The sequence below is a fragment of the Bombina bombina genome, chromosome 6 (genome assembly GCF_027579735.1).
Source record: "Bombina bombina isolate aBomBom1 chromosome 6, aBomBom1.pri, whole genome shotgun sequence".
NCBI classification, from domain to species: domain Eukaryota; kingdom Metazoa; phylum Chordata; class Amphibia; order Anura; family Bombinatoridae; genus Bombina; species Bombina bombina.
Window position 1 is genome coordinate 470082189 of NC_069504.1, and position 27430 is coordinate 470109618.

General features: G+C 39.7%; 1 protein-coding gene across 1 annotated transcript in view; it reads right to left on the minus strand.

Moving 5' to 3' along the window:
• The window catches only part of SCAPER (S-phase cyclin A associated protein in the ER), a 907354-nt gene that overhangs the window by 126769 nt on the left and 753155 nt on the right, over nt 1-27430 (minus strand). The window contains exons 27-28 of the mRNA XM_053719295.1: nt 20280-20517; nt 3229-3378 (exon numbers count right to left, since the gene is read on the minus strand). Coding sequence (XP_053575270.1) covers nt 3229-3378; nt 20280-20517 — 388 coding nt within the window. The remainder of the gene's footprint in view (nt 1-3228; nt 3379-20279; nt 20518-27430) is intronic.

Consider the following 27430-nt stretch of genomic DNA (forward strand, 5'->3'; position numbering starts at 1 on the left):
TTTTAATGAATCAGCTGCATAGAATAACACAGAAACTGGAGATGGTTTTTAGTTCATTTTTCTTATCTAGTCATAAGGGATATTTAGTCATAGGGCCCCCTCCCCCCACAACACACAGACTCACAACTGTGGACTTTACTGTCCAAAAACCTTAGCTTCACCACTAACATAGACACATCTGTATATTAAGTGTATATCAGACATGAATTATTAAGACTATCAGCTCTATATGTGCAGGTTCTAGTTTGACACTGAGCTTTGGAATGCAGCCAAAGCAAATGGTGGTACTTGGGTGAGTACTATAAATAGATAGGGTTGCATCCTTAATATCTACTATGATCTTATGCTGGTTATGTCTCAAAGTTTAATGGCTAAATAAAATTTTATTACACAATGTTAATAAAGACTTAAAACCCCACATGTTGAAGACAAATCTAGAAAATATTTTATACAAAATGTTTAGTTATGTGTAATGAAACAACTTTGTAATATAATATTATTTTTGTCCCCCTTTCATGTAATTTATATCTGACAATTGAGCAATTTCTAGTTCCTAATGCACTCTGCTATATATCTTTCCCTAATAGGCTTTACCAGACAACTGTAAAACAATGCGCTTGTGGTAAATGTTGGGTGGAGTTTGGCTATTTGAAAAATAATTGCAGTAAAAAGGATGTTAATTTGTTTAAAATGTTAAGACTTGGCTGATATGTTATTCTATAGCAAAACAGAAATGTCTTCTGATTACAAGGTGTTTAGTTTACTTTCCCATACACAGAAAATGTAGAACTGAATATGATATGAACATGATAGAGCTCTGGAACATGTTAAAACTATTTTTGCATGACAAAAAGGTTAGGTTAAAGATTTTAATTTTGAATGTAAGAGGATGTTCATTTAAAGGGATATTGAAACCATTTTTTTTTCTTTCATGGTTCAGAAGCAAATTTCTAATTTACTCCTTGTTTTCTTGCTATCTTTATTTGAAAAAGCAGGAATGTAAGCTTACGAGCTGACCCTTTTTTGGTTCAGAACCCTGGATAGCGCTTGCTGATTGCTGGCTGCATTTAGCCATCAATCAGAAAGCGGTACCCAGGTGCTGAAGCAAAGATGGTCGGGCTTGTAAGCTTACATTACTGCTTTTTCAAATAAAGATACCAAGAGAATGAATAAACATTTATAATAGGAGTAAATTCGAAAGTTGCTTAAAATTGCATGGTCTATCTGAATCATGAAAGAAAAAAAGTGGGTTCAGTATCCCTTTAAGGCCTGGATGAGAAGCAGTTCTCTTTCACTGCTTTATTGGTTGATAGTTACACACCCCTCAAGCATACAAAAAATAAATGTTTTTATCATCATCGGGACATCAATGTTACAAAACACAAAAACGTGATAAATTTTAAAAACATAAATTATGCTTACCTGATCATTTCATTTCCATCGAGGGGAGGAGAGTCCACAGCTTCATTTATTAATATTGGGAATTAAGAACCTTATACCACCAATGACCGGGGCACTCACCACCTCCTAGGACCCGGACTCCAGAAACCGCTACGTCTCCTGCGTCACAGATCAACAGAGAAGGAGAGATAGCCACACCCAGTCACATGGCGTGTCTTGCAGGACCGCCCCTGCACTAGGGAAAATGCGCCAAAAAATGGCAGCGGAAGATTCCCTCTAGTAACCTGAAAGTTCCACCCATTGCCAGAGCCTCATCTCGCACATAATGCAGCAATGACATAATAAACAATATCATGTATAACCCCCCCCCCCCCGTTCAATAATCCCCATTCCAGGAATATTAACCCTTGATTCTGTAAAGATAAAAAGGCGCCACACTGTGACCCTGTCTTCTATGTTATCATATTAAGAAAAAATGAAACAATCTTACCAGAATCTACGCAGTGGAACAGGCCCTTTAAGTGTGACAGGTTAGTAGCCTCGCTCCTGACATGGACTTGAGTGTAGAAAGCAGGCAGCGAAACTCGTCAACGCTGATTGCTTGTGGAGCTGTTAATATGAGTCGGGATGGTTTCGCAGAAAGACTCTCCCTGCATCTCCGGACTCTAACTTTCGCCCAGGCTCTCACTGAGAGGCTGACAGGACTACTTAAAACTCCAGTCCCAATGCGAAGAGTACTACCCTCCATAAGAGACTACTCAGAAACTCCGGCACTTCTCTGCAATCCTCCTGTGGCGAAAGACAAAGAATGACTGGGGGATGAGGGAAGTGGGGGAGGTATTTAAAGGGCCATGATACCCAAATGTTGAAACACTTGAAAGTGATGCAGCATAGCTGTAAAAAGCTGACTAGAAAATATCACCTGAACATCTCTATGTAAAAAAGAAAGATATTTTACCTCAACAATTCCTCAGTAGCCACATCCCATTGTAAAGGACTTCTAAGCAGCAAATCAGTATGTCTGTCCCGGGACAGCGGAAGGAGCGAGCTTTCGTGCACTCTCATCTTATTTCCCTATTAAGTTTAAGGAAGTTTACTATGAAATCTCAGGAGAGTTATTATGTCCCTTTAAGCCTTTGGCTGGGATGTTTTTGCCTCCTCCTGGTGGCCAGGTTCTTAAAATTCCCAATAGTAATGAATGAAGCCTAGGACTCTCCTCCTCTTTAGATGGAAATAACCCTTTTAGATGTTTTTAAAAAAAAAAAGAAAAAAGTTTGCATCCCTTTAAGATTTTGTGGTTTCTTTAAAATGAGGAATAGTGAATTTGTGCAACTTTCTGTATACATGTGCAATACTATTCTTTATTTGGTCATGCCCACTTAACAAAATAAATAAAATAAAAACATGATCACAAATCACATACTAAACTAGTATTATTTTGTGGTACAAGGACATAAACTCCCAGATGCTAAATGTTGCACAGTGGATCTTATATAAACTAATGCCTTCACACAATTTCCACCTTAGTGTGTTTCTAATCTGCTGCCCAGACACAAGACAGACAGGAAATGTAAACTCAATCTAATTACACAGCTAATAAATGTGTAATTTACACTGGCAGGCAATTTGTGTTCAGTATCTGTAAATGCATTAACATCATCCATGAAATACTTTCTGCTAAGTGTGAGTCTGTGGATATTTAAACAGATTTAGGCAAGAAAGCATAGCATGCAAATGCAGTTTGTATTGACTAAAATATGCACAATTTCTGGCACTTTGCACAATATAAATAGTTTCCATAAGCCGAGGCGTTTGATCAGCTCTCACCTGATTGTCAGGGTGGTTAACTGTGAAGTATCCAACACAAACGATTATTTCGTGAAGCAGTTCATCACATGTATATTGTGAGCAAAACCAAAGTAGAGAACTGATCACATGCCGGAATGCAAGAGAGAGGCCTTCTGCACCTACAATAGACTGAGGAAAAATGTTAATGATTCTGTATTTCAGACCTAAATCCTTAAAAAAAATCAATTAATAAAAAACCAAAGGTAACATGGCAAAAACTTAAGATGTTTTGGTGCAAACTATCAATCTGAACAAACTGAAAGAGATTTATAACTAAGATAAATTAGATTAACAGGGTATAAAGCTTCTTGCCACATGAAGCTGGGTAGTAAATCCCCTAAACATTTTCGGTATTCCTCCTATTCCTCTATAAATACTAAGGTCTCTTCCTGCTTTAGTCATTAGAAACGACTGCATTAAGCTTGTAGAATGAATGATGTTATCACTTCTAATATGAATAAATGAATTGCAAAAATAAATCTTCGCTCATATTCTCCCAATAACATATTCAGAAATACTGTACCTTAGTACCTAAGTAAATCTATATGAAAGCTGGCATGGGGAGTAAAAACAATCTATTTTAAGTGTTAGTAAGAGAGGTAAAACTCTCTTCCTAAATATTGCTCAGGGATACATTAATTTGGTAAAAGTGTTTAACTTGAACACCTTATTTACTAAACTACTTCATAACTGATTCATACTGAAGTTACAGCTCTAGTGGAACCTGTTCTCATCTTAAAATGTAAAAGGCCAATAAGGACAAAAAAATAAATTGAGTTGATCTAAAAATGAGTTGTTTGTCATGTTGCTAATAACATATATGGTGTTTGCCATTTCACCAAAAGGTGTGACATTATTTATTACATTTATTTGTATGGAACATTTGTAGCTCTCCAGAAGCCTGCATATCCTTGTCAAAGTCTGCCTGTTAGTCCACTAGTTGAGTGGCCCCAGTTTAGACCTTTGCCGAGTCTGGAACAGTTTGTCATATTAGGGCCACCAAACGGACTGGGCAAAGGTCTAAAAAGGGTCCACTAAGAGGCAGACTTTTGGGTATGCAGAAAAAATGAGGATGACCCATGGGGACTATATGGTGTTTGTAAGATTACTGCAGTTTTCACTTTATTATGTTTATCATGTTAGCTCATGGATAAATAACTGGATAAAAGATAGGGAGCAACGAGTAGTAGTAAATGGATCATACTCAGATTGGACAAAGGTAATCAGTGGAGTCCCCCAGGGATCAGTACTGGGCCCCGTTCTTTTTAATATTTTTATAAATGACTTGGAGCAAGGATTAAATAGCGACATCTCTATTTTTGCAGATGATACTAAGTTAAGTAAGGTCATTAGGTCAGAGCAGGATGACCTTTCATTACAAAGGGATCTGCAAAAATTAGAAGTATGGGCAAGTAAATGGAAAATTAGATTTAATACGGAAAAATGCAAGGTTCTACATTTTGGAAGTAAAAATAAGCAGGCAACGTATTTTTTAAATGGGACAAGACTTAGCCAAACAGAGGAGGAAAGGGATTTGGGAGTAGTAATAGATAACAAGCTAAAGATGGGTGCACAATGCAGGGCAGCCGCTTCAAAGGCTAATAAGATACTAGCATGTATTAAAAGAGGCATTGATTCAATGGAGGAAAGCATAATTCTGTCACTATATAAAGCCCTGGTAAGACCTCACCTTGAGTATGGAGTGCAGTTCTGGGGACCGATCGCAAAAAAAGATATTGCAGAACTAGAAAAAGTTCAGAGAAGGGTCACAAAGCTAATAATGGGATTGGAGAAATTAACCTAAGAGGAGAGGCGAGCCAAACTGGGTCTGTTTTCTTTAGAAAAAGGCGCTTGAGAGGTGACATGATTACTTTATATGAATATATTCAAGGCCCATATTCAGAGATGGCAGAAGCTCTGTTTATTCCAAGAAAATTGTTTGTGACAAGAGGTCACAATTTAAGGTTGGAGGAAAGGAGATTTAATCTCCTGCAACGGAAATGTTTTTTCACTGTAAAAGCAATAAAATTGTGGAACTCATTACCAAAGGAGGTAGTGAATGTCAATACCCTAGATACATTTAAAAATAGTCTGGATACATTTCTGTATATAAACAAAATTCATGGATATGATTGCTAGTATTAAATGAGTCACCTTTTAGTGGGGTTATTTAAGCTTAACAAATCTAAAATACTTTTTGTAAGTATTTTAGATTTGTATAGGTTGAACTCGATGGACTTCAGTCTTTTTTCAACCTTATCTACTATGTTACTATGTTACTCTCGTGTTTTGTATTAAGTACAATTTTAGCAGGTATGTGATATTTACTAAATACTTTTACTTTAAATTGGAAGTGCACTTGTCCCTTTTGTGTTGTTTATGAAATGACCACACATGACAAATAAGGCATTGACATAAGCACTGCTTAGTGTTTAAAAAAAAAAAAAAAATTGGAAAAGGTGGAAAGCAGAGCTCCAAACTCTTCTGATATAGTCACAAGCAGCACTGTCTTGAAAATGTAGGCCTCACGGAGGAATAGGATTCACAAAGACAGGACATGAAGGAGTAGAAACCTGAATTTTCAGTGAGCCAATCCTACAATGTCCTAAAGAACACAACTATGAAGGTACAGTGAAAATCTTTCTTCCTCTCCTCTTGCTAATTTCTCAGATAAAGTGATAACGACTGTGGAAATCTGCCTCCTACAGGTCTACTCATGGACTAATAATGAAAGATGTGTCTGATAAGTTTTGTTCTTTACAATGATACATACAATTGCAGCCATGTTGTGAGTGAACCATTGCAAAGGTTCAAAAATAGGTTCTGGAGGCTCACAAATGGAGTGAAATGTATTCAAGCTATAGCATGGCAGAACTAGAAGACAGTGTTAGAAGTAAGCATCATGAGAGGCTTGGTCACGTGCTGCATTGTCAACTGCAGAACAGGCTAGAGAATTCTAGCTTTGGATGAGGATCATTAAATGTGAAGAGTAAACATTCTGTATTACGAGAGATGGTTGTAAATTAACACCAAACAGGGGCATTCCTGAGAGGGTTTAATTCCTAGGTGTCCTTCAGTTTAGCCCAAAGTTTTCTTCATCGTACATATAGCAACTATGTCTGTCTACTATGGGTGTAAATACATCAGTTGAATAAATATAAATTAAATTAGTAGAACGTCATCATTAAATGCAATAACAAAGAAAGTGTAAATGCTCTCTGGAAAGGATTTTCTTTCACTGGTCAGTGAAGTTTAACATGGAGGACAAAGAAACTCCAGCAGACTTACATCTGTATTGTATGACAAACTTACAATTTTAGGAATGAATAGATCTGTGAAGACAGCATGGCTTTTTACAATGATCAGTAAAAAAATGTTGGAAATGCTCAAGGAAGGTATTATTTAACGGATTCACTGATATTGTGAGGTCTGACTTACACAGCAAACAGTGCAAAATAAATAGATTAATATGTTTTACCAAAATAAACTGCTACTTAAATAGAAGAAAATAAAGTCTAAAATGACTAAAATGTACTTTTCATTGTTTACTGTATTGCACTGAATTTATCTTTCATTCTCATCCTGAAATATAAAGAGTCAGGCTACAGAGCTTGGTTAAATTTAGTAAGAGGCCTCACAGGTCTGGCAGATCTCAATACAGTAGTTATTGGAAAAATAAACTTTACTGAATCTGGGCCACGGAGATTGTAAACGTAATAGTGTGTATGACTGTATTAGTGTCAATTTGAATTTAATTACCACCTGCATGTGTGTTTACTAATGCCAGTATGTGTTGTTATTAGATAATAGCTAAATTGAGACTCCTATATTATATATAATAAGGTCTAAATAAATTCCAAAGATTTTGCGTGATTTCTCTCCATGCTGCCAAGTTGTTGATAACTGGGCCCTAATTATTGGGCTTTAGTAAACAGGCAAAGATAACATAAGGAAACATTTGAGTGTACAGAAAGAAATAAGGAGGTCTGATTTCCCTCCAAGCTCAGCCCATTTAGGGCTTGATTACGAGTGGTGCCCTAATTGTTGCGCACACGTGAAAAGGAGTTTGTCGCGTCTCTTTGTGCCTGTCGGAAGTAATGCGTATTACAGGTTGAAAGCAATTCGCTTGAGTGCAATTGAATTTAATGTGCGTAGGGATAGAGCAATTTCAGAGCTCCGGTTACGGGAGACAAAAAAGTGGAACAAAACACATCAAAATTATTGCATTTTTTTTTTTTTTATAAGGGCTCAAAAACATGAGGTCTCAAGTGTTACATACTCATGTCTAAATATATAATATATAAAAATAAAATGCATACATATGTTTTATGTGTTTATATGTCTCATATATACACATATAAATACATATGTACACACAAACAAACATTTGCAGTCAAGTAACTGAAAATATGCTATATCATGTTTATGCTATATAAATATTAATAAATGTTTAACTAGGTATTTACTGTAGAAATTCCTATATATATTTGTATATATGTATACCTATTTATTATATATATATATTTATTTATTTTTTACCAAAAAACATCAGATATAGAAGTATATATTTTGTATTAGAATGTGAAATATTAATATTTTCAGGGATAGCGCATGTGAGAAAACGTGATTTGGTTTGCACAAAATTTTCTTTTTTGCTTTCCACTTTTGGCAATCCATTGACGTCTATAGGGGAATGCATTAACGCAGACTCGATATATGAAGTTCGGCTTTTTGCGCGCATTAGATTTAGCACTCGTGCAACATTTTTTTAGTTTCACATAGTAATACACACGCTACCTGACACACACAAAAACAAAATTTATGCTTACCTGATAAATTCCTTTCTCCTGTAGTGTGGTCAGTCCACGGGTCATCATTACTTCTGGGATATTAACTCCTCCCCAACAGGAAGTGCAAGAGGATTCACCCAGCAGAGCTGCTATATAGCTCCTCCCCTCTACGTCACACCCAGTCATTCGACCAAGAACCAACGAGAAAGGAGAAGCCAAAGGGTGCAGTGGTGACTGGAGTATAATTTAAAATTTTTTTGACCTGCCATAAAAAACAGGGCGGGCCGTGGACTGACCACACTACAGGAGAAAGGAATTTATCAGGTAAGCATAAATTTTGTTTTCTCCTGTTAAGTGTGGTCAGTCCACGGGTCATCATTACTTCTGGGATACCAATACCAAAGCTAAAGTACACGGATGACGGGAGGGACAGGCAGGCTCTTTATACGGAAGGAACCACTGCCTGAAGAACCTTTCTCCCAAAAACAGCCTCCGAAGAAGCAAAAGTGTCAAATTTGTAAAATTTGGAAAAAGTATGAAGAGAAGACCAAGTTGCAGCCTTGCAAATCTGTTCAACAGAAGCCTCATTCTTAAAGGCCCAAGTGGAAGCCACAGCTCTAGTAGAATGAGCTGTAATTCTTTCAGGAGGCTGCTGTCCAGCAGTCTCATAGGCTAACCGTATTATGCTACGAAGCCAAAAAGAGAGAGAGGTAGCCGAAGCTTTTTGACCTCTCCTCTGACCAGAATAAACGACAAACAGGGAAGACGTTTGTCGAAAATCCTTAGTTGCCTGCAGATAAAATTTCAGGGCACGGACTACATCTAGATTGTGTAGAAGACGTTCCTTCTTCGAAGAAGGATTAGGACACAAAGATGGAACAACAATCTCTTGATTGATATTCCTGTTAGTGACCACCTTAGGTAAGAACCCAGGTTTAGTACGCAGAACTACCTTGTCTGAATGAAAAATCAGATAAGGAGAATCACAATGTAGGGCAGATAACTCAGAGACTCTTCGAGCCGAGGAAATAGCCATTAAAAACAGAACTTTCCAAGATAACAGCTTGATATCAATGGAATGAAGGGGTTCAAACGGAACACCCTGTAAAACATTAAGAACTAAGTTCAAACTCCATGGTGGAGCAACAGTTTTAAACACAGGCTTGATCCTAGCTAAAGCCTGACAAAAAGCTTGAACGTCCGGAACTTCTGACAGACGTTTGTGTAAAAGAATGGACAGAGCTGAAATCTGTCCCTTTAAGGAACTAGCGGATAAACCCTTTTCTAAACCTTCTTGTAGAAAAGACAATATCCTAGGAATCCTAACCTTACTCCATGAGTAACTCTTGGATTCGCACCAATATAAATATTTACGCCATATTTTATGGTAAATCTTTCTGGTAACAGGCTTCCTAGCCTGTATTAAGGTATCAATAACTGGCTCAGAAAAACCACGTTTTGATAAAATCAAGCGTTCAATTTCCAAGCAGTCAGCTTCAGAGAAAACAGAATTTATGTTTACCTGATAAATTACTTTCTCCAACGGTGTGTCCGGTCCACGGCGTCATCCTTACTTGTGGGATATTCTCTTCCCCAACAGGAAATGGCAAAGAGCCCAGCAAAGCTGGTCACATGATCCCTCCTAGGCTCCGCCTTCCCCAGTCATTCGACCGACGTAAAGGAGGAATATTTGCATAGGAGAAATCATATGATACCGTGGTGACTGTAGTTAAAGAAAATAAATTATCAGACCTGATTAAAAAACCAGGGCGGGCCGTGGACCGGACACACCGTTGGAGAAAGTAATTTATCAGGTAAACATAAATTCTGTTTTCTCCAACATAGGTGTGTCCGGTCCACGGCGTCATCCTTACTTGTGGGAACCAATACCAAAGCTTTAGGACACGGATGAAGGGAGGGAGCAAATCAGGTCACCTAAATGGAAGGCACCACGGCTTGCAAAACCTTTCTCCCAAAAATAGCCTCAGAAGAAGCAAAAGTATCAAACTTGTAAAATTTGGTAAAAGTGTGCAGTGAAGACCAAGTCGCTGCCTTACATATCTGATCAACAGAAGCCTCGTTCTTGAAGGCCCATGTGGAAGCCACAGCCCTAGTGGAATGAGCTGTGATTCTTTCAGGAGGCTGCCGTCCGGCAGTCTCATAAGCCAATCTGATGATGCTTTTAATCCAAAAAGAGAGAGAGGTAGAGGTTGCTTTTTGACCTCTCCTTTTACCAGAATAAACAACAAACAAGGAAGATGTTTGTCTAAAATCCTTTGTAGCATCTAAATAGAATTTTAGAGCGCGAACAACATCCAAATTGTGCAACAAACGTTCCTTCTTTGAAACTGGATTCGGACACAAAGAAGGCACGACTATCTCCTGGTTAATGTTTTTGTTAGAAACAACTTTCGGAAGAAAACCAGGTTTAGTACGTAAAACCACCTTATCTGCATGGAACACCAGATAAGGAGGAGAACACTGCAGAGCAGATAATTCTGAAACTCTTCTAGCAGAAGAAATTGCAACCAAAAACAAAACTTTCCAAGATAATAACTTAATATCAACGGAATGTAAGGGTTCAAACGGAACCCCCTGAAGAACTGAAAGAACTAAATTGAGACTCCAAGGAGGAGTCAAAGGTTTGTAAACAGGCTTGATTCTAACCAGAGCCTGAACAAAGGCTTGAACATCTGGCACAGCTGCCAGCTTTTTGTGAAGTAACACAGACAAGGCAGAAATCTGTCCCTTCAAGGAACTTGCAGATAATCCTTTCTCCAATCCTTCTTGAAGAAAGGATAGAATCTTAGGAATTTTTACCTTGTCCCAAGGGAAGCCTTTAGATTCACACCAACAGATATATTTTTTCCATATTTTGTGGTAAATTTTTCTAGTTACAGGCTTTCTGGCCTGAACAAGAGTATCAATAACAGAATCTGAGAACCCTCGCTTTGATAAGATCAAGCGTTCAATCTCCAAGCAGTCAGTTGGAGTGAAACCAGATTCGGATGTTCGAACGGACCCTGAACAAGAAGGTCTCGTCTCAAAGGTAGCTTCCATGGTGGAGCCGATGACATATTCACCAGGTCTGCATACCAAGTCCTGCGTGGCCACGCAGGAGCTATCAAGATCACCGATGCCCTCTCCTGATTGATCCTGGCTACCAGCCTGGGGATGAGAGGAAACGGCGGGAATACATAAGCTAGTTTGAAGGTCCAAGGTGCTACTAGTGCATCTACTAGAGTCGCCTTGGGATCCCTGGATCTGGACCCGTAGCAAGGAACCTTGAAGTTCTGACGAGAGGCCATCAGATCCATGTCTGGAATGCCCCACAGGTGAGTAATGTGGGCAAAGATTTCCGGATGGAGTTCCCACTCCCCCGGATGTAATGTCTGACGACTCAGAAAATCCGCTTCCCAATTTTCCACTCCTGGGATGTGGATTGCAGACAAGTGGCAGGAGTGAGTCTCCGCCCATTGAATGATTTTGGTCACTTCTTCCATCGCCAGGGAACTCCTTGTTCCCCCCTGATGGTTGATGTACGCAACAGTCGTCATGTTGTCTGATTGAAACCGTATGAACTTGGCCTTTGCTAGCTGAGGCCAAGCCTTGAGAGCATTGAGTATCGCTCTCAGTTCCAGAATATTTATCGGTAGAAGAGATTCTTCCCGAGACCAAAGACCCTGAGCTTTCAGGGGTCCCCAGACCGCGCCCCAGCCCATCAGACTGGCGTCGGTCGTGACAATGACCCACTCTGGTCTGCGGAAGCTCATCCCCTGTGACAGATTGTCCAGGGACAGCCACCAACGGAGTGAATCTCTGGTCCTCTGATTTACTTGTATCGTCGGAGACAAGTCTGTATAGTCCCCATTCCACTGACTGAGCATGCACAGTTGTAATGGTCTTAGATGAATGCGCGCAAAAGGAACTATGTCCATTGCCGCTACCATCAAACCTATTACTTCCATGCACTGCGCTATGGAAGGAAGAGGAACGGAATGAAGTATTCGACAAGAGTTTAGAAGTTTTGTTTTTCTGGCCTCTGTCAGAAAAATCCTCATTTCTAAGGAGTCTATTATTGTTCCCAAGAAGGGAACCCTCGTTGACGGAGATAGAGAACTTTTTTCTACGTTCACTTTCCATCCGTGAGATCTGAGAAAGGCCAGGACAATGTCCGTGTGAGCCTTTGCTAGAGGAAGGGACGACGCTTGAATCAGAATGTCGTCCAAGTAAGGTACTACTGCAATGCCCCTTGGTCTTAGCACCGCTAGAAGGGACCCTAGTACCTTTGTGAAAATCCTTGGAGCAGTGGCTAATCCGAACGGAAGTGCCACGAACTGGTAATGCTTGTCCAGGAATGCGAACCTTAGGAACCGATGATGTTCCCTGTGGATAGGAATATGTAGATACGCATCCTTTAAATCCACCGTGGTCATGAATTGACCTTCCTGGATGGAAGGAAGAATTGTTCGAATGGTTTCCATTTTGAATGATGGAACCTTGAGAAACTTGTTTAGGATCTTGAGATCTAAGATTGGTCTGAACGTTCCCTCTTTTTTGGGAACTACGAACAGATTGGAGTAGAACCCCATCCCTTGTTCTCCTAATGGAACAGGATGAATCACTCCCATTTTTAACAGGTCTTCTACACAATGTAAGAATGCCTGTTTTTTTATGTGGTCTGAAGACAATTGAGACCTGTGGAACCTCCCCCTTGGGGGAAGCCCTTTGAATTCCAGAAGATAACCTTGGGAGACTATTTCTAGCGCCCAAGGATCCACAACATCTCTTGCCCAAGCCTGAGCGAAGAGAGAGAGTCTGCCCCCCACCAGATCCGGTCCCGGATCGGGGGCCAACATCTCATGCTGTCTTGGTAGCAGTGGCAGGTTTCTTGGCCTGCTTTCCCTTGTTCCAGCCTTGCATTGGTCTCCAGGCTGGCTTGGCTTGAGAAGTATTACCCTCTTGCTTAGAGGACGTAGCACTTGGGGCTGGTCCGTTTCTACGAAAGGGACGAAAATTAGGTTTATTTTTGGCCTTGAAAGACCTATCCTGAGGAAGGGCGTGGCCCTTGCCCCCAGTGATATCAGAGATAATCTCTTTCAAGTCAGGGCCAAACAGCGTTTTCCCCTTGAAAGGAATGTTAAGCAATTTGTTCTTGGAAGACGCATCCGCTGACCAAGATTTTAACCAAAGCGCTCTGCGCGCCACAATAGCAAACCCAGAATTTTTCGCCGCTAACCTAGCCAATTGCAAAGTGGCGTCTAGGGTGAAAGAATTAGCCAATTTGAGAGCACGGATTCTGTCCATAATCTCCTCATAAGAAGGAGAATTACTAGTGATCGCCTTTTCTAGCTCATCGAACCAGAAACACGCGGCTGTAGTGACAGGGACAATGCATGAAATTGGTTGTAGAAGGTAACCTTGCTGAACAAACATCTTTTTAAGCAAACCTTCTAATTTTTTATCCATAGGATCTTTGAAAGCACAACTATCTTCTATGGGTATAGTGGTGCGTTTGTTTAGAGTAGAAACCGCCCCCTCGACCTTGGGGACTGTCTGCCATAAGTCCTTTCTGGGGTCGACCATAGGAAACAATTTTTTAAATATGGGAGGAGGGACGAAAGGTATACCGGGCCTTTCCCATTCTTTATTTACAATGTCCGCCACCCGCTTGGGTATAGGAAAAGCTTCGGGGGGCCCCGGGACCTCTAGGAACTTGTCCATTTTACATAGTTTCTCTGGGATGACCAAATTCTCACAATCATCCAGAGTGGATAACACCTCCTTAAGCAGAGTGCGGAGATGTTCCAACTTAAATTTAAATGTAATCACATCAGGTTCAGCTTGTTGAGAAATTTTCCCTGAATCTGAAATTTCTCCCTCAGACAAAACCTCCCTGGCCCCCTCAGACTGGTGTAGGGGCCCTTCAGAAACAATATCATCAGCGTCCTCATGCTCTTCAGTATTTTCTAAAACAGAGCAGTCGCGCTTTCGCTGATAAGTGGGCATTTTGGCTAAAATGTTTTTGATAGAATTATCCATTACAGCCGTTAATTGTTGCATAGTAAGGAGTATTGGCGCGCTAGATGTACTAGGGGCCTCTTGTGTGGGCAAGACTGGTGTAGACGAAGGAGGGGATGATGCAGTACCATGCTTACTCCCCTCACTTGAGGAATCATCTTGGGCATCATTTTCTCTAAATTTTGTGTCACATAAATCACATCTATTTAAATGAGAAGGGACCTTGGCTTCCCCACATTCAGAACACAGTCTATCTGGCAGTTCAGACATGTTAAACAGGCATAAACTTGATAACAAAGTACAAAAAACGTTTTAAAATAAAACCGTTACTGTCACTTTAAATTTTAAACTGAACACACTTTATTACTGCAATTGCGAAAAAGTATGAAGGAATTGTTCAAAATTCACCAAAATTTCACCACAGTGTCTTAAAGCCTTAAAAGTATTGCACACCAAATTTGGAAACTTTAACCCTTAAAATAACGGAACCGGAGCCGTTTTTATATTTAACCCCTTTACAGTCCCTGGTATCTGCTTTGCTGAGACCCAACCAAGCCCAAAGGGGAATACGATACCAAATGACGCCTTCAGAAAGTCTTTTCTATGTATCAGAGCTCCTCACACATGCATCTGCATGTCATGCTTCTCAAAAACAAGTGCGCAATACAGGCGCGAAAATGAGACTCTGCCTATGATTAGGGAAAGCCCCTAGAGAATAAGGTGTCCAATACAGTGCCTGCCGGTTATTTTACAAAATTCCCAAGATTAAAATAATTCCTCAAGGCTATGGAGTATAAAATATGTTTATATATAAATCGATTTAGCCCAGAAAATGTCTACAGTCTTAAAAAGCCCTTGTGAAGCCCTTATTTACTGTCTGTAATAAAATGGCTTACCGGATCCCATAGGGAAAATGACAGCTTCCAGCATTACATCGTCTTGTTAGAATGTGTCATACCTCAAGCAGCAAAAGTCTGCTCACTGTTCCCCCAACTGAAGTTAATTCCTCTCAACAGTCCTGTGTGGAACAGCCATCGATTTTAGTAACGGTTGCTAAAATTATTTTCCACTTACAAACAGAAATCTTCATCTCTTTTCTGTTTCAGAGTAAATAGTACATACCAGCACTATTTTAAAATAACAAACTCTTGATTGAATAATAAAAACTACAGTTAAACACTAAAAAACTCTAAGCCATCTCCGTGGAGATGTTGCCTGTACAACGGCAAAGAGAATGACTGGGGAAGGCGGAGCCTAGGAGGGATCATGTGACCAGCTTTGCTGGGCTCTTTGCCATTTCCTGTTGGGGAAGAGAATATCCCACAAGTAAGGATGACGCCGTGGACCGGACACACCTATGTTGGAGAAATTAGATTTTGATGTTTGAAGGGACCCTGGATCAGAAGGTCCTGTTTCAGAGGTAGAGACCAAGGTGGACAGGATGACATGTCCACTAGATCTGCATACCAAGTCCTGCGTGGCCATGCAGGCGCTATTAGAATCACTGATGCTCTCTCCTGTTTGATTCTGGCAATCAATCGAGGGAGCATCGGGAAGGGTGGAAACACATAAGCCATCCCGAAGGTCCAAGGTGCTGTCAAAGCATCTATCAGAACCGCTCCCGGATCCCTGGATCTGGACCCGTAACGAGGAAGCTTGGCGTTCTGTCGAGACGCCATGAGATCTATCTCTGGTTTGCCCCAACGTCGAAGTATTTGGGCAAAGACCTCCGGATGAAGTTCCCACTCCCCCGGATGAAAAGTCTGACGACTTAGGAAATCCGCCTCCCAGTTCTCCACTCCCGGGATGTGGATTGCTGACAGGTGGCAAGTGTGAGACTCTGCCCAGCGAATTATCTTTGATACTTCCATCATTGCTAGGGAGCTTCTTGTCCCTCCCTGATGGTTGATGTAAGCTACAGTCGTGATGTTGTCCGACTGAAACCTGATGAACCCCCGAGTTGTTAACTGGGGCCAAGCCAGAAGGGCATTGAGAACTGCTCTCAATTCCAGAATGTTTATTGGCAGGAGACTCTCCTCCTGATTCCATTGTCCCTGAGCCTTCAGAGAATTCCAGACAGCGCCCCAACCTATGAGGCTGGCGTCTGTTGTTACAATTGTCCAGTCTGGCCTGCTGAATGGCATCCCCCTGGACAGATGTGGCCGAGAAAGCCACCATAGAAGAGAATTTCTGGTCTCTTGATCCAGATTCAGAGTAGGGGACAAGTCTGAGTAATCCCCATTCCACTGACTTAGCATGCACAATTGCAGCGGTCTGAGATGTAGGCGTGCAAAGGGTACTATGTCCATTGCCGCTACCATTAAGCCGATCACCTCCATGCATTGAGCTACTGACGGGTGTTGAATGGAATGAAGGACACGGCATGCATCTTGAAGCTTTGTTAACCTGTCTTCTGTCAGGTAAATCTTCATTTCTACAGAATCTATAAGAGTCCCCAAGAAGGGAACTCTTGTGAGTGGAAAGAGAGAACTCTTCTTTTCGTTCACCTTCCATCCATGCGACCTTAGAAATGCCAGTACTAACTCTGTATGAGACTTGGCAGTTTGAAAGCTTGAAGCTTGTATCAGAATGTCGTCTAGGTACGGAGCTACCGGAATTCCTCGCGGTCTTAGTACCGCCAGAAGAGCACCCAGAACCTTTGTGAAGATTCTTGGAGCCGTAGCCAATCCGAATGGAAGAGCTACAAACTGGTAATGCCTGTCTAGGAAGGCAAACCTTAGATACCGGTAATGATCTTTGTGAATCGGTATGTGAAGGTAAGCATCCTTTAAATCCACTGTGGTCATGTACTGACCCTTTTGGATCATGGGTAAGATTGTCCGAATAGTCTCCATTTTGAACGATGGAACTCTTAGGAATTTGTTTAGGATCTTTAAATCCAAGATTGGCCTGAAAGTTCCCTCTTTTTTGGGAACCACAAACAGATTTGAGTAAAACCCTTGTCCTTGTTCCGACCGCGGAACCGGATGGATCACTCCCATTAGTAAAAGATCTTGTACACAGCGTAGAAACGCCTCTTTCTTTATTTGGTTTGTGACAACCTTGACAGATGAAATCTCCCTTTTGGGGGAGAGGATTTGAAGTCCAGAAGGTATCCCTGAGATATGATCTCTAACGCCCAGGGATCCTGGACATCTCTTGCCCAAGCCTGGGCGAAGAGAGAAAGTCTGCCCCCCACTAGATCCGTTCCCGGATCGGGGGCCCTCAATTCATGCTGTCTTAGGGGCAGCAGCAGGTTTCCTGGCCTGCTTGCCCTTGTTCCAGGACTGGTTAGGTCTCCAGCCTTGTCTGTAGCGAGCAACAGCTCCTTCCTGTTTTGGTGCAGAGGAAGTTGATGCTGCTCCTGTTTTGAAATTACGAAAGGAACGAAAATTAGACTGTCTAGCCTTAGGTTTGGCTCTGTCTTGAGGCAGGGCATGGCCTTTACCTCCTGTAATGTCAGCGATAATTTCTTTCAACCCGGGCCCGAATAAGGTCTGCCCTTTGAAAGGTATGTTAAGTAATTTAGATTTTGAAGTAACGTCAGCTGACCAGGATTTTAGCCACAGTGCTCTGCGTGCCTGAATGGCGAATCCGGAATTCTTAGCCGTAAGTTTAGTTAAATGTACTACGGCATCCGAAATAAATGAATTAGCTAGCTTAAGTGTCTTAAGCTTGTTTGAAATCTCATCTATAGTTATTGAGTCAAGAGTCTCTTCCAGGGACTCGGACCAAAAAGCGGCCGCGGCCGTGACAGACGCAATACATGCAAGGGGTTGCAATATAAAACCTTGTTGAACAAACATTTTCTTAAGGTAACCCTCTAATTTTTTATCCATTGGATCTGAAAAGGCACAGCTATCCTCCACCGGGATAGTGGTACGCTTAGCCAGAGTAGAAACCGCTCCCTCCACCTTAGGGACCGTCTGCCATAAGTCCCGTGTGGTGGCGTCTATTGGAAACATTTTTCTAAACACAGGAGGGGGGGAAAAGGGTACACCGGGCCTATCCCACTCCTTAGTAATTATCTCTGTAAGCCTCTTAGGTATAGGAAATACGTCAGTACTCGCCGGTACCGCATAGTATCTATCCAGCCTACATAATTTCTCTGGGATTGCAACGGTGTTACAATCATTTAGAGCTGCTAATACCTCCCCTAACAGTACACGGAGGTTTTCGAGTTTAAACTTAAAATTAGAAATGTCTGAATCCATTCTATTGGGATCAGAACCGTCACCTGCTGATTGAAGCTCTCCGTCCTCATGTTCAGCATACTGTGACGCAGTATCAGACATGGCCCTATTATCAACAGCGCACTCTGTTCTCACCCCAGAGTGATCACGCTTACCTCTTAGTTCTGGTAATTTAGCTAAAACTTCAGTCATAACATTAGCCATTTCCTGTAATGTGATTTGTAATGGCCGCCCTGATGTACTCGGCGCTACAATATCACGCACCTCCCGAGCGGGAGATGCAGGTACTGACACGTGAGGCGAGTTAGTCGGCATAACTCTCCCCTCGTTGTTTGGTGAAATATGTTCAATTTGTACAGATTGACTTTTATTTAAAGTAGCATCAATGCAATTAGTACATAAATTTCTATTGGGCTCCACTTTGGCTTTAGCACATATAGCACAGAGATATTCCTCTGAATCAGACATGTTTAACACACTAGCAAATAAACTAGCAACTTGGAAATACTTTTCAAAGTAATTTACAAATAATATGAAAACGTACTGTGCCTTTAAGAAGCACAGAAAAAGGTTATGACAGTTGAGAAATAATAAACTGAGAAACTATAACATCAAATCTTTTCCGGTAAAAAACACAATTTTAGCAAAGGATTGCCCCCATTAGCAATGGATAACTAACCCTGATAGCAGAAAAAAAGTACAGAAATAAACGTTTTTTATCACAGTCAGCTACAATCTCACAGCTCTGCTGTGAGTGATTACCTCCCTCAAAATAAGTTTTGAAGACCCCTGAGCTCTGTAGAGACGAACCGGATCATGCAGGGAAGACAAGAGACTTCTGACTGAATTTTTTGATGCGTAGCAAAAGCGCCAAAATAGGCCCCTCCCCCTCACACACAACAGTGAGGGAGATCAGTAAACTGTCTTAAATTAAATAAAACGACTGCCAAGTGGAAAAAAACAGTGCCCAAAACATTTTTTCACCCAGTACCTCAGAAAATTAAACGATTTAACATGCCAGCAAAAACGTTTAACATCAAATAAATGAAATGTCATTAGAAAGCCTGTTGCTAGTCACTGCAAATTAGGCTAAAGTCTTATGCATACAGTATTATCCCAGTGAAGTGCCATTCCCCAGAATACTGAAGTGTAAAATATACATACATGACAGCCTGATACCAGTTGCTACTACTGCATTTAAGGCTGAGCTTACATTATATCGGTATGGCAGAATTTTCTCAGTCAATTCCATTGTCAGAAAATAATATGCTGCTACATACCTCTTTGCAGATTAACCTGCCCGCTGTCCCCTGATCTGAAGTTTACCTCACTCCTCAGATGGCCGAGAACAGCAATATGATCTTAACTACGACGGCTAAAATCATACAAAAAACTCAGGTAGATTCTTCTTCAAATTCTACCAGAGAAGGAACAACACACTCCGGTGCTGTTATAAAATAACAAACTTTTGATTGAAGGTATAAAACTAAGTATAATCACCACAGTCCTCTCACACATCCTATCTATTAGTTGGGTGCAAGAGAATGACTGGGTGTGACGTAGAGGGGAGGAGCTATATAGCAGCTCTGCTGGGTGAATCCTCTTGCACTTCCTGTTGGGGAGGAGTTAATATCCCAGAAGTAATGATGACCCGTGGACTGACCACACTTAACAGGAGAAAAACTTACGTCTAGTGGAGTTAATGCGCCAGAAGGAGTTCTAAATACCGTTCCACTCGTAATCTAGCCACCAATGGGCTGTGGTTTCAAAGAACAAAACCAACTATTTCATATACAAAAAGAAACCAAAAGAAGCCAGTAATCAGAAACACATTAACGTGAAAACAATTTTACAGCACACTGTCTCTTTATTGCGTTGAGACTTAACAAGCGAGAAGCAGATATCATAAAAACCAAGCAAGTCCTCTACTTGCAATTTGCAACATAGTCATACTGAATGAAAGTACCACACTTGAAAAAGTATAAGCTGTTCAGAAAAGGTGAAATTCATATAAACACATGTTTACCTGGAAAGCTTGGAGATGAAGTCTAGCAAAACTGTTGAGAAATCGCAGACTGTGAGTTGCCACTTTGATAGTGTTTTGTTCAAAGGTCTCCTTGGGGGCGGAACTATTTACGTCATTTGTCGAACCATGGAAAAGTGCACAGTAAAGCATGTGAAGAACACCAACAAGGTCTGAGTTCTGCAGAGCTACTGACAGTCCAGTGGGATCCTGTGAATTATCAAATATGTTCCAAGACTTGCTACAAAAAAAACAGACATTAACACAGCATTAACAGTTAATAAAAAAATATTTATTAATCAATCACTCCATATAATCACTACATTGTACCAAATTAAAACGGCATCTTATGTATTTATATTGCTCATCAACAGATAAAAATGGGCAGAATATAACTTTTATCTTTAATACATTTATAAGTTATACAAATAATTTTCCTAGAATATGCTCTGTGCCACACTACTTCTTACCATATATCAGCCTACTGTACTAGATAATCATTATCTACTGACATATAACTCCTCAGACAATCGAATGCATGAAAGCAAATCATTAATTATATGTTTCTTGTATTAAAATATATTGGATAAGATTCAGAAATTACGCAAAACAAGCAAACGACAAAGCAAGTATCAGATGATATGTATTGCTTTTCATCCAGCCACTATTTATTTTTTTCATTACATAATACTTTACATACTTCTTAATCTTTACATGCCAAGGCGGCATTACCACATGAAGCTACTATAACCACAGAGCCTAAATGTCTTGGACATTGCTCCAGGCTCCTTTTGGGTTTGTGTAGACCTGTTTACATTTGTGGACTGATAGTATATTTAGGAGGTGCCTGCTGGCTCCTTCTGGTTTAAGATGTCTGTTTTAATCATGTTAAATCTTGACTATTTAGGTTGGAGAGTCAAAGGCCTTATTCAGACATCCTCAAAATACAAGAAAAAAAATGTGGGTGGTATGTGCCAATTGTGTATATGTATTTATAAATGTATTAAGCTATTATTTCTTGTAACAGAACCAAAATTGTCAACTCTAGTTTAGTGGATACAGATACTACAATTCAAAATCAAAATGTACAGCCTGTAGTGAGCGTGTCTGCACTCTCACTAACAAATTGGACAACGACCAGGGTGTCTGTCCCAGATGCAGAACTTTTCTTCACTTTCTGCAATGAGATTTTTTTTTTAGTGAAGACATTTCTGCAGGTCATTTTAAAATAAAACTTCATTTTAAATTAGGCAGGTACACTAAAGCACCAGTTCAATGTGTTAACTGGAGAATAAAGCAATTTTTTGATTTTTATAATATAGTGCCGCAGTTGAAAAATGCATTGCAAATTAGATGCAAAAAAAAAAAAAAAAGTAAGAAATTTTGTTAAGTTTTTAAAATGTTTCTTGAATAAATGTGTTTCCTTTTCTGTTGATCTAACACCACAAATATAAAGTAAACATGTAGTGATAAAAAGGTGCATTACTAACAAGAATGTCTTACATTCAGAAGTTACAGCTTTGCAGACCAGGAAAGGCTAGGGGGTGGGGTTGAAAAAAATCCCTGAGAGCCAATAACCAATCAATGCGCTGCTGCTTTGCAGTGCTGCTCCATACTTAACTGTTCTCCTCAAACAGCACTTTACACAGTGTAGACAGAGCAAACAGTCTAATGTGGAGTAGTACTGCAAAGCAAAAACGCAAACAGTTCCTGCACGTGTCCCATTCTTTCTGCAGACCAGCTGCATTTTCTGTGATGACATCTCAGATCACAGCATGTTCTGCCTTGGAGGTACACGTGTACTATTGGTAAAACATAAAAAGGAAAAGACCGCTCTCACGGAATGTCAAGCTTTAATGCTGGTGACATTTCAAAGACAAAATCCCCTTCCTCAGACCAAACAGAACAACCAAAAAAGTAAGAATTTAAAGTTAAAACTCCTCCCCCGTTGTTAGAAGCCACTCGAAAGTGAGGCTGTAACAATGGGGATATTTACAGCAATTCACACAAACAACATAACAAATGTGTGTACAGCAGAGTAAAACACCTTGAAATATATTAAAACACACATGAGCCCTTAAGCAATATCTTAGTCATAAAACCTGGGATTTAGGTGGTGATCAGAAGCACAATACATTGTCACAGGGTGTCAAAACTAATATTGAGTCTCAAACCTCCTTATAACAGTAACGCAGTTTTCTAGTCAGTCATGTATTGTATCAAGAAAATGATCTTATGATCCTGCCTTGCAGAGATAAGTAAGCACCCCTGTGTTTAAGGTGCATTGTTATTAGCCAAGCTCAAACAATGGCTAAACAGACATTGTAAGTGATATGCATTGGGGATAATTACGATATCGCTATCAAGGCGAGTAACCAGTATGCATTAGTCATTAAAGGGCTTCCAGCCTGAATTGGGCTATACAATGTGTTAGTGTAGCCCAGATCATTATTCTTATAGTAGTTAGTACTGCGTCTGTAAAGACATCACAGACATCACAGCCAATCAAACGGCTCATCATAAATATTGCTCAGTGACACACTAATTAATACAGACCCAACCCACTGCTACAGACCACTGCATTGGCTTACAAGTAGAGGAAAACATGTAAAAGCATATTTATGCAATATTCATATTTAATTAGTTTTGTATGTCCTGCAAATATTTCAAATTCCAATGTTATGCACATAGGGAAATATGTTCTAAGTATTTTTAAATAGAGATTCCTATATATATCTGTATATATCTATATCTATATATATATATATATGTATATATATATATATATATATATATATATATATATATATATATATATATATATATATATATATATATATATATATATATATATATATTGTACCAAAATACCACCAGATTTATGTAGAAATATGTATTTAAGAATACATAGAATATATTCTGCTATGTGAAGAACATTGTAATGTGAAATATTAATATTTTCATGTCAGGTTAGCACACTTGAGAATATGCGAATGGGTTTGCGCTTGAGTAGGGTCCCCCCCACTATTTTTGCTCCTTTGACTTCTATGGGGTAATACGTTAACACGGTCGCCATACTCTAACTTTGGCATTTTGCGTGTATTAGGTTAGCACGCAAGTAAAAACATTTTACTAGCCTCTTGTAATAGGCGCTGTACTCGACGTGCGCAAAAAGCTTACTTCTAGCGGAGCTAGCGCGCTAGAAGGAGTGATAAATACCGCTCCACTTGTAATCTGGTCCAGGTATAAAAGAGATACCAAAAGATTTTATCTCTAAAGGATCTCTACTGTTGTACTAAAATTCAGAAAAATCCTGCACGACTGCATTTGGAATTAAACATGCAGAGTAATATGCATAAAAGGTATATACCTAGAGAAGCATATATTATAATATTGTGTTACGAGTGGAGCGCTATTTATCGCTTTTGCTTTCGCGCTAACTATACTAGAAGTTGCGCTCCTATTACAAGTTGAAAGTAAAAAGTTATCGCTCATGGGCTAACCCAATGCAAGCAAAAAGCCGAAGTTAGAATATTGCGCGCACAATAACCTTTTCCCGACATAAAAATATGATAATTTCACATTCAAATGTTCTCCACATAGCAGAATATGTTCTATTTATTCATGGTATTTTGGTACACTATATAGCTATACCTATATATCTATATAATTATATATATATGTATAGATATATACATATATATATATATATAAATAACTTCATCAAAAGAGAGAGACAAACCAGGATTTTTTTAAACGTGGAGTCAAAATTTATTGACGTTTCGGGGAGTAAACCTCCCCTTCCTCAGAACATATAGTGCATACAAACACATGTGCTTAAATAAGTGAACAACCACACAGTAACCTCCCATTTCCTGTCTCAAAAGGCGCCAATATTACATCATATCCTATGTGCGACCCAGTGACCCTGGAAGTTCTCATCCACAATCACTACCGGTATCGACTCATTTAAACAAAATAGCCAACAATCACTCAAACATTCTTGATTCTAATGTGTGTCAAAAGTAAACAAAATGTAATTCTGTATAAAACATAAACAGGGTATAACTACCTAAATCTAATCTCACCACAGTTCCGGCATGTAACCGCTATTTGTATATGTCTACTGACCGGAAGTGACGTCACTTCCGGTTCCGGTGTACACAGACGTGTGTCACTTCCGCTATAATACCGTGCATGCATTCACCCAACAACATGTGTTTTATTGGTTCCAAAACTATTAACATATCGCCATGATGTAGATTTGCAACTAAAAAAAGACAGGTAATATAAACAGGGTATAAGTGCATTCCTTGGATACTAAAAAACTCACACTTGAAAAACTGTGCATTCAAAATATGATACAAATAGAACATCCATTCTGCTTCTCTTCTTAGCAGTAGTTTATTCCTATCACCTCCACGTGTTAACTTTGGAATATGGTCAATGAGGATAAACTTGATAGCGGATACCGCATGCTTGGCTGTCAGCCTGTGGCGTGCCACTGGTTGATCGGATTCCCCTTTCTTAAAGGCTGATCTGATCGCAGCTCGATGGTAAGCAATTCTTTCGCGTATCGTCCCTTGAGTTTTTCCTATGTAGTGTAGACCACATGGACAGATGATCAAGTAAACTACAAAAGTAGTAGTGCAGGAAATTGGATGATTGATGGTATATACTTGGTTTCCATGTGGATGATTAAACTTTTTAGTGGCTATCATAGCATTACAAGTTGTGTAATTGGGGCACCGAAAGCATCCCTTGTGTGTGCCTTGACGTTCTTCCTTGGTATAACTCTTGACCGGATCTGAAATTACTAAGAGATCCTTGAGGTTAGTACTGCGTCTGTATCCGACCAAAGGGCGAGTATTTTGTACACATTTTAATTTGGGATCGGAGAGTAAAATATGCCAGTGTTCCCTGATAGACTGTCCACCCCTAGATGTATTGGGTGCAAAAGAAGTTGAAACAAATTACATTTCTGTCAAGGTCCTGACATTGGTCTTTCTTCAGCAGCAGTGTATCCTGTGTGGTATCCTTGATCTGTTCTTTAACTGCTTCCAGAACTGTGAAAGGATAGCCTCTTTGGGCAAATCTATTTTGCATCTCTCGTACCTGTGACTCCCCCTTCTCTCTGCTAGAATTGTTTCTAATGGCCCTTATATACTGTGATTAAATAATCCCTTTCACCAAAGATGGTGGATGACAACTCCGGGCCATCAATAGGGAGTTGCGATCAGTTGGCTTAGAGTACAACGTTGTCTCAAGCCTGGTCAGTTCCTTAGTAATCATCAAATCGAAAAAACTCAATGTGATGTTCACTAAATTACATCTTGAACCTGACCGTAGTGTCAGTGCTGTTAAATTTTTGGAACCACTCCTGCAGACTGTCAGGGCTCCCTCTCCAGATCATTAAGATGTCATCGATGTACCTCTTGTAGAAAATCAGTTGAAGGACATTGTGACACCATAAATAGCGGTTCTCAAAACCTGCCATAAACAAATTGGCATACGATGGGGCCATATTCGACCGCAAAGCATGCGGTATCCGCTATCAAGTTTATCCTCATTGACCATATTCCAAAGTTAACATGTGGAGGTGATAGGAATAAACTACTACTAAGAAGAGAAGCAGAATGGATGTTCCGACTGGGGACAATGCACCCTAATGGACTCAACTCTCCACCGGACTTTGGTGCTTTCATATGATATGGTATTAAGTTTAGTGTTAGGTAGTGTTTACATGTGCTGGCTAGGACTTTAGCACCTGCAGGTTGTGGATGGGAACTGTGAGGGTGGCTTTACGCCTTTTGGCGGGATGCCTACCCTTTTACAGTATAGTGTGTTGCGGTGGGTGGCATGGATTATTTCGACTCATGTGGTTCACCGCGTTACACTCCCTAGACCTTGGTGGCGGTGTTATAGTTACTGGTTCGACCCTTGTGCACTATGAATACACTATATATACTACTCACTCTGTAGCAGTTGATGATTGCAAAGTATTCCCCTGTTAAATATTAGCCAAATTAGTTACTTAGCATAATGTGTAACATTGATCCAGGTCACATGGTATAGTGTTGATAATCCAATGAGTAAGAGGAGTATTTCTCCTCGTAGTAGGTAACTATGGCTAGTGTCTATGGTTATGTATGTTAATGTCAGACTTGTATTATGTATGTCAGTATCCATCCTCCTATTTTTAATTTCTATTTGTATCATATTTTGAATGCACAGTTTGCCAAGTGTGAGTTTTTTAGTATATGGTTTAAGGCATTGCGTTTATACTGTACGCCTTCAAATTTGTTTGTACTTACTGGAGAATGAACATAGATCCCTATTAACTACCATGATAGCCTGGACCTTCTTGTAAAGAGTGGTGCTATCCTCTGGTTTGGGTGTTGTTCATCTAGTAAGCACTACTGATTAATGCTTCTGTTACAAATCACGCTGTTTAAACTCTTTAATGCTATTTTCATCATGCATACATCCTCAGGTATTTTCTCATGTTGACACTTTACCAGTTAGAAATAACTGGGTCATCCTCTGAGAGAGGTGTTGCCTTGATTGATTTATTTATGTAACAACGCAATTGCATGGATCCTCATTGATTTACTAAGGTAGCAGATACCCTCTAGTTGAGGTGTTGCATCTAGTGTTCTAAGATTTGCAGATTTATCTATGTCTATTGGTTATAAGATGGCCATGCTTTTTTAATCTATTGTCTATTGTGCTATACAACATATGTGCCTTTGATATATTTATGGACAAATAAATTACTATAATGGATGCATCTGTTGGGAGATTTGTTTGCTGAATCTATGCACTTAAGTGGACACAAGCCTAAATAAATTATTATTAATAATTTGAACTTTTTTGGTATGATGCCGTTATTAATGTATATATTTATTGAGTGCTGAAATCCCTGTCTTTTTAAGAGGATATATATATCTATTCTCTTTTTTCCTTCTAAGTAAGTAAAAAAATGTGTTTTTCAGGGTTTGCACCACATTAATATTATCAAATTTTCTACTGTTTATTCCACTCTCCATTCCATAGTATATTTTTTTATATAAAGAGTGGTGGCCTTTTTTTTTTTTAACACTTGTGATCTCATACCTTTGAGCCTTTAAAACATTTTTTGTGGAATATTATTT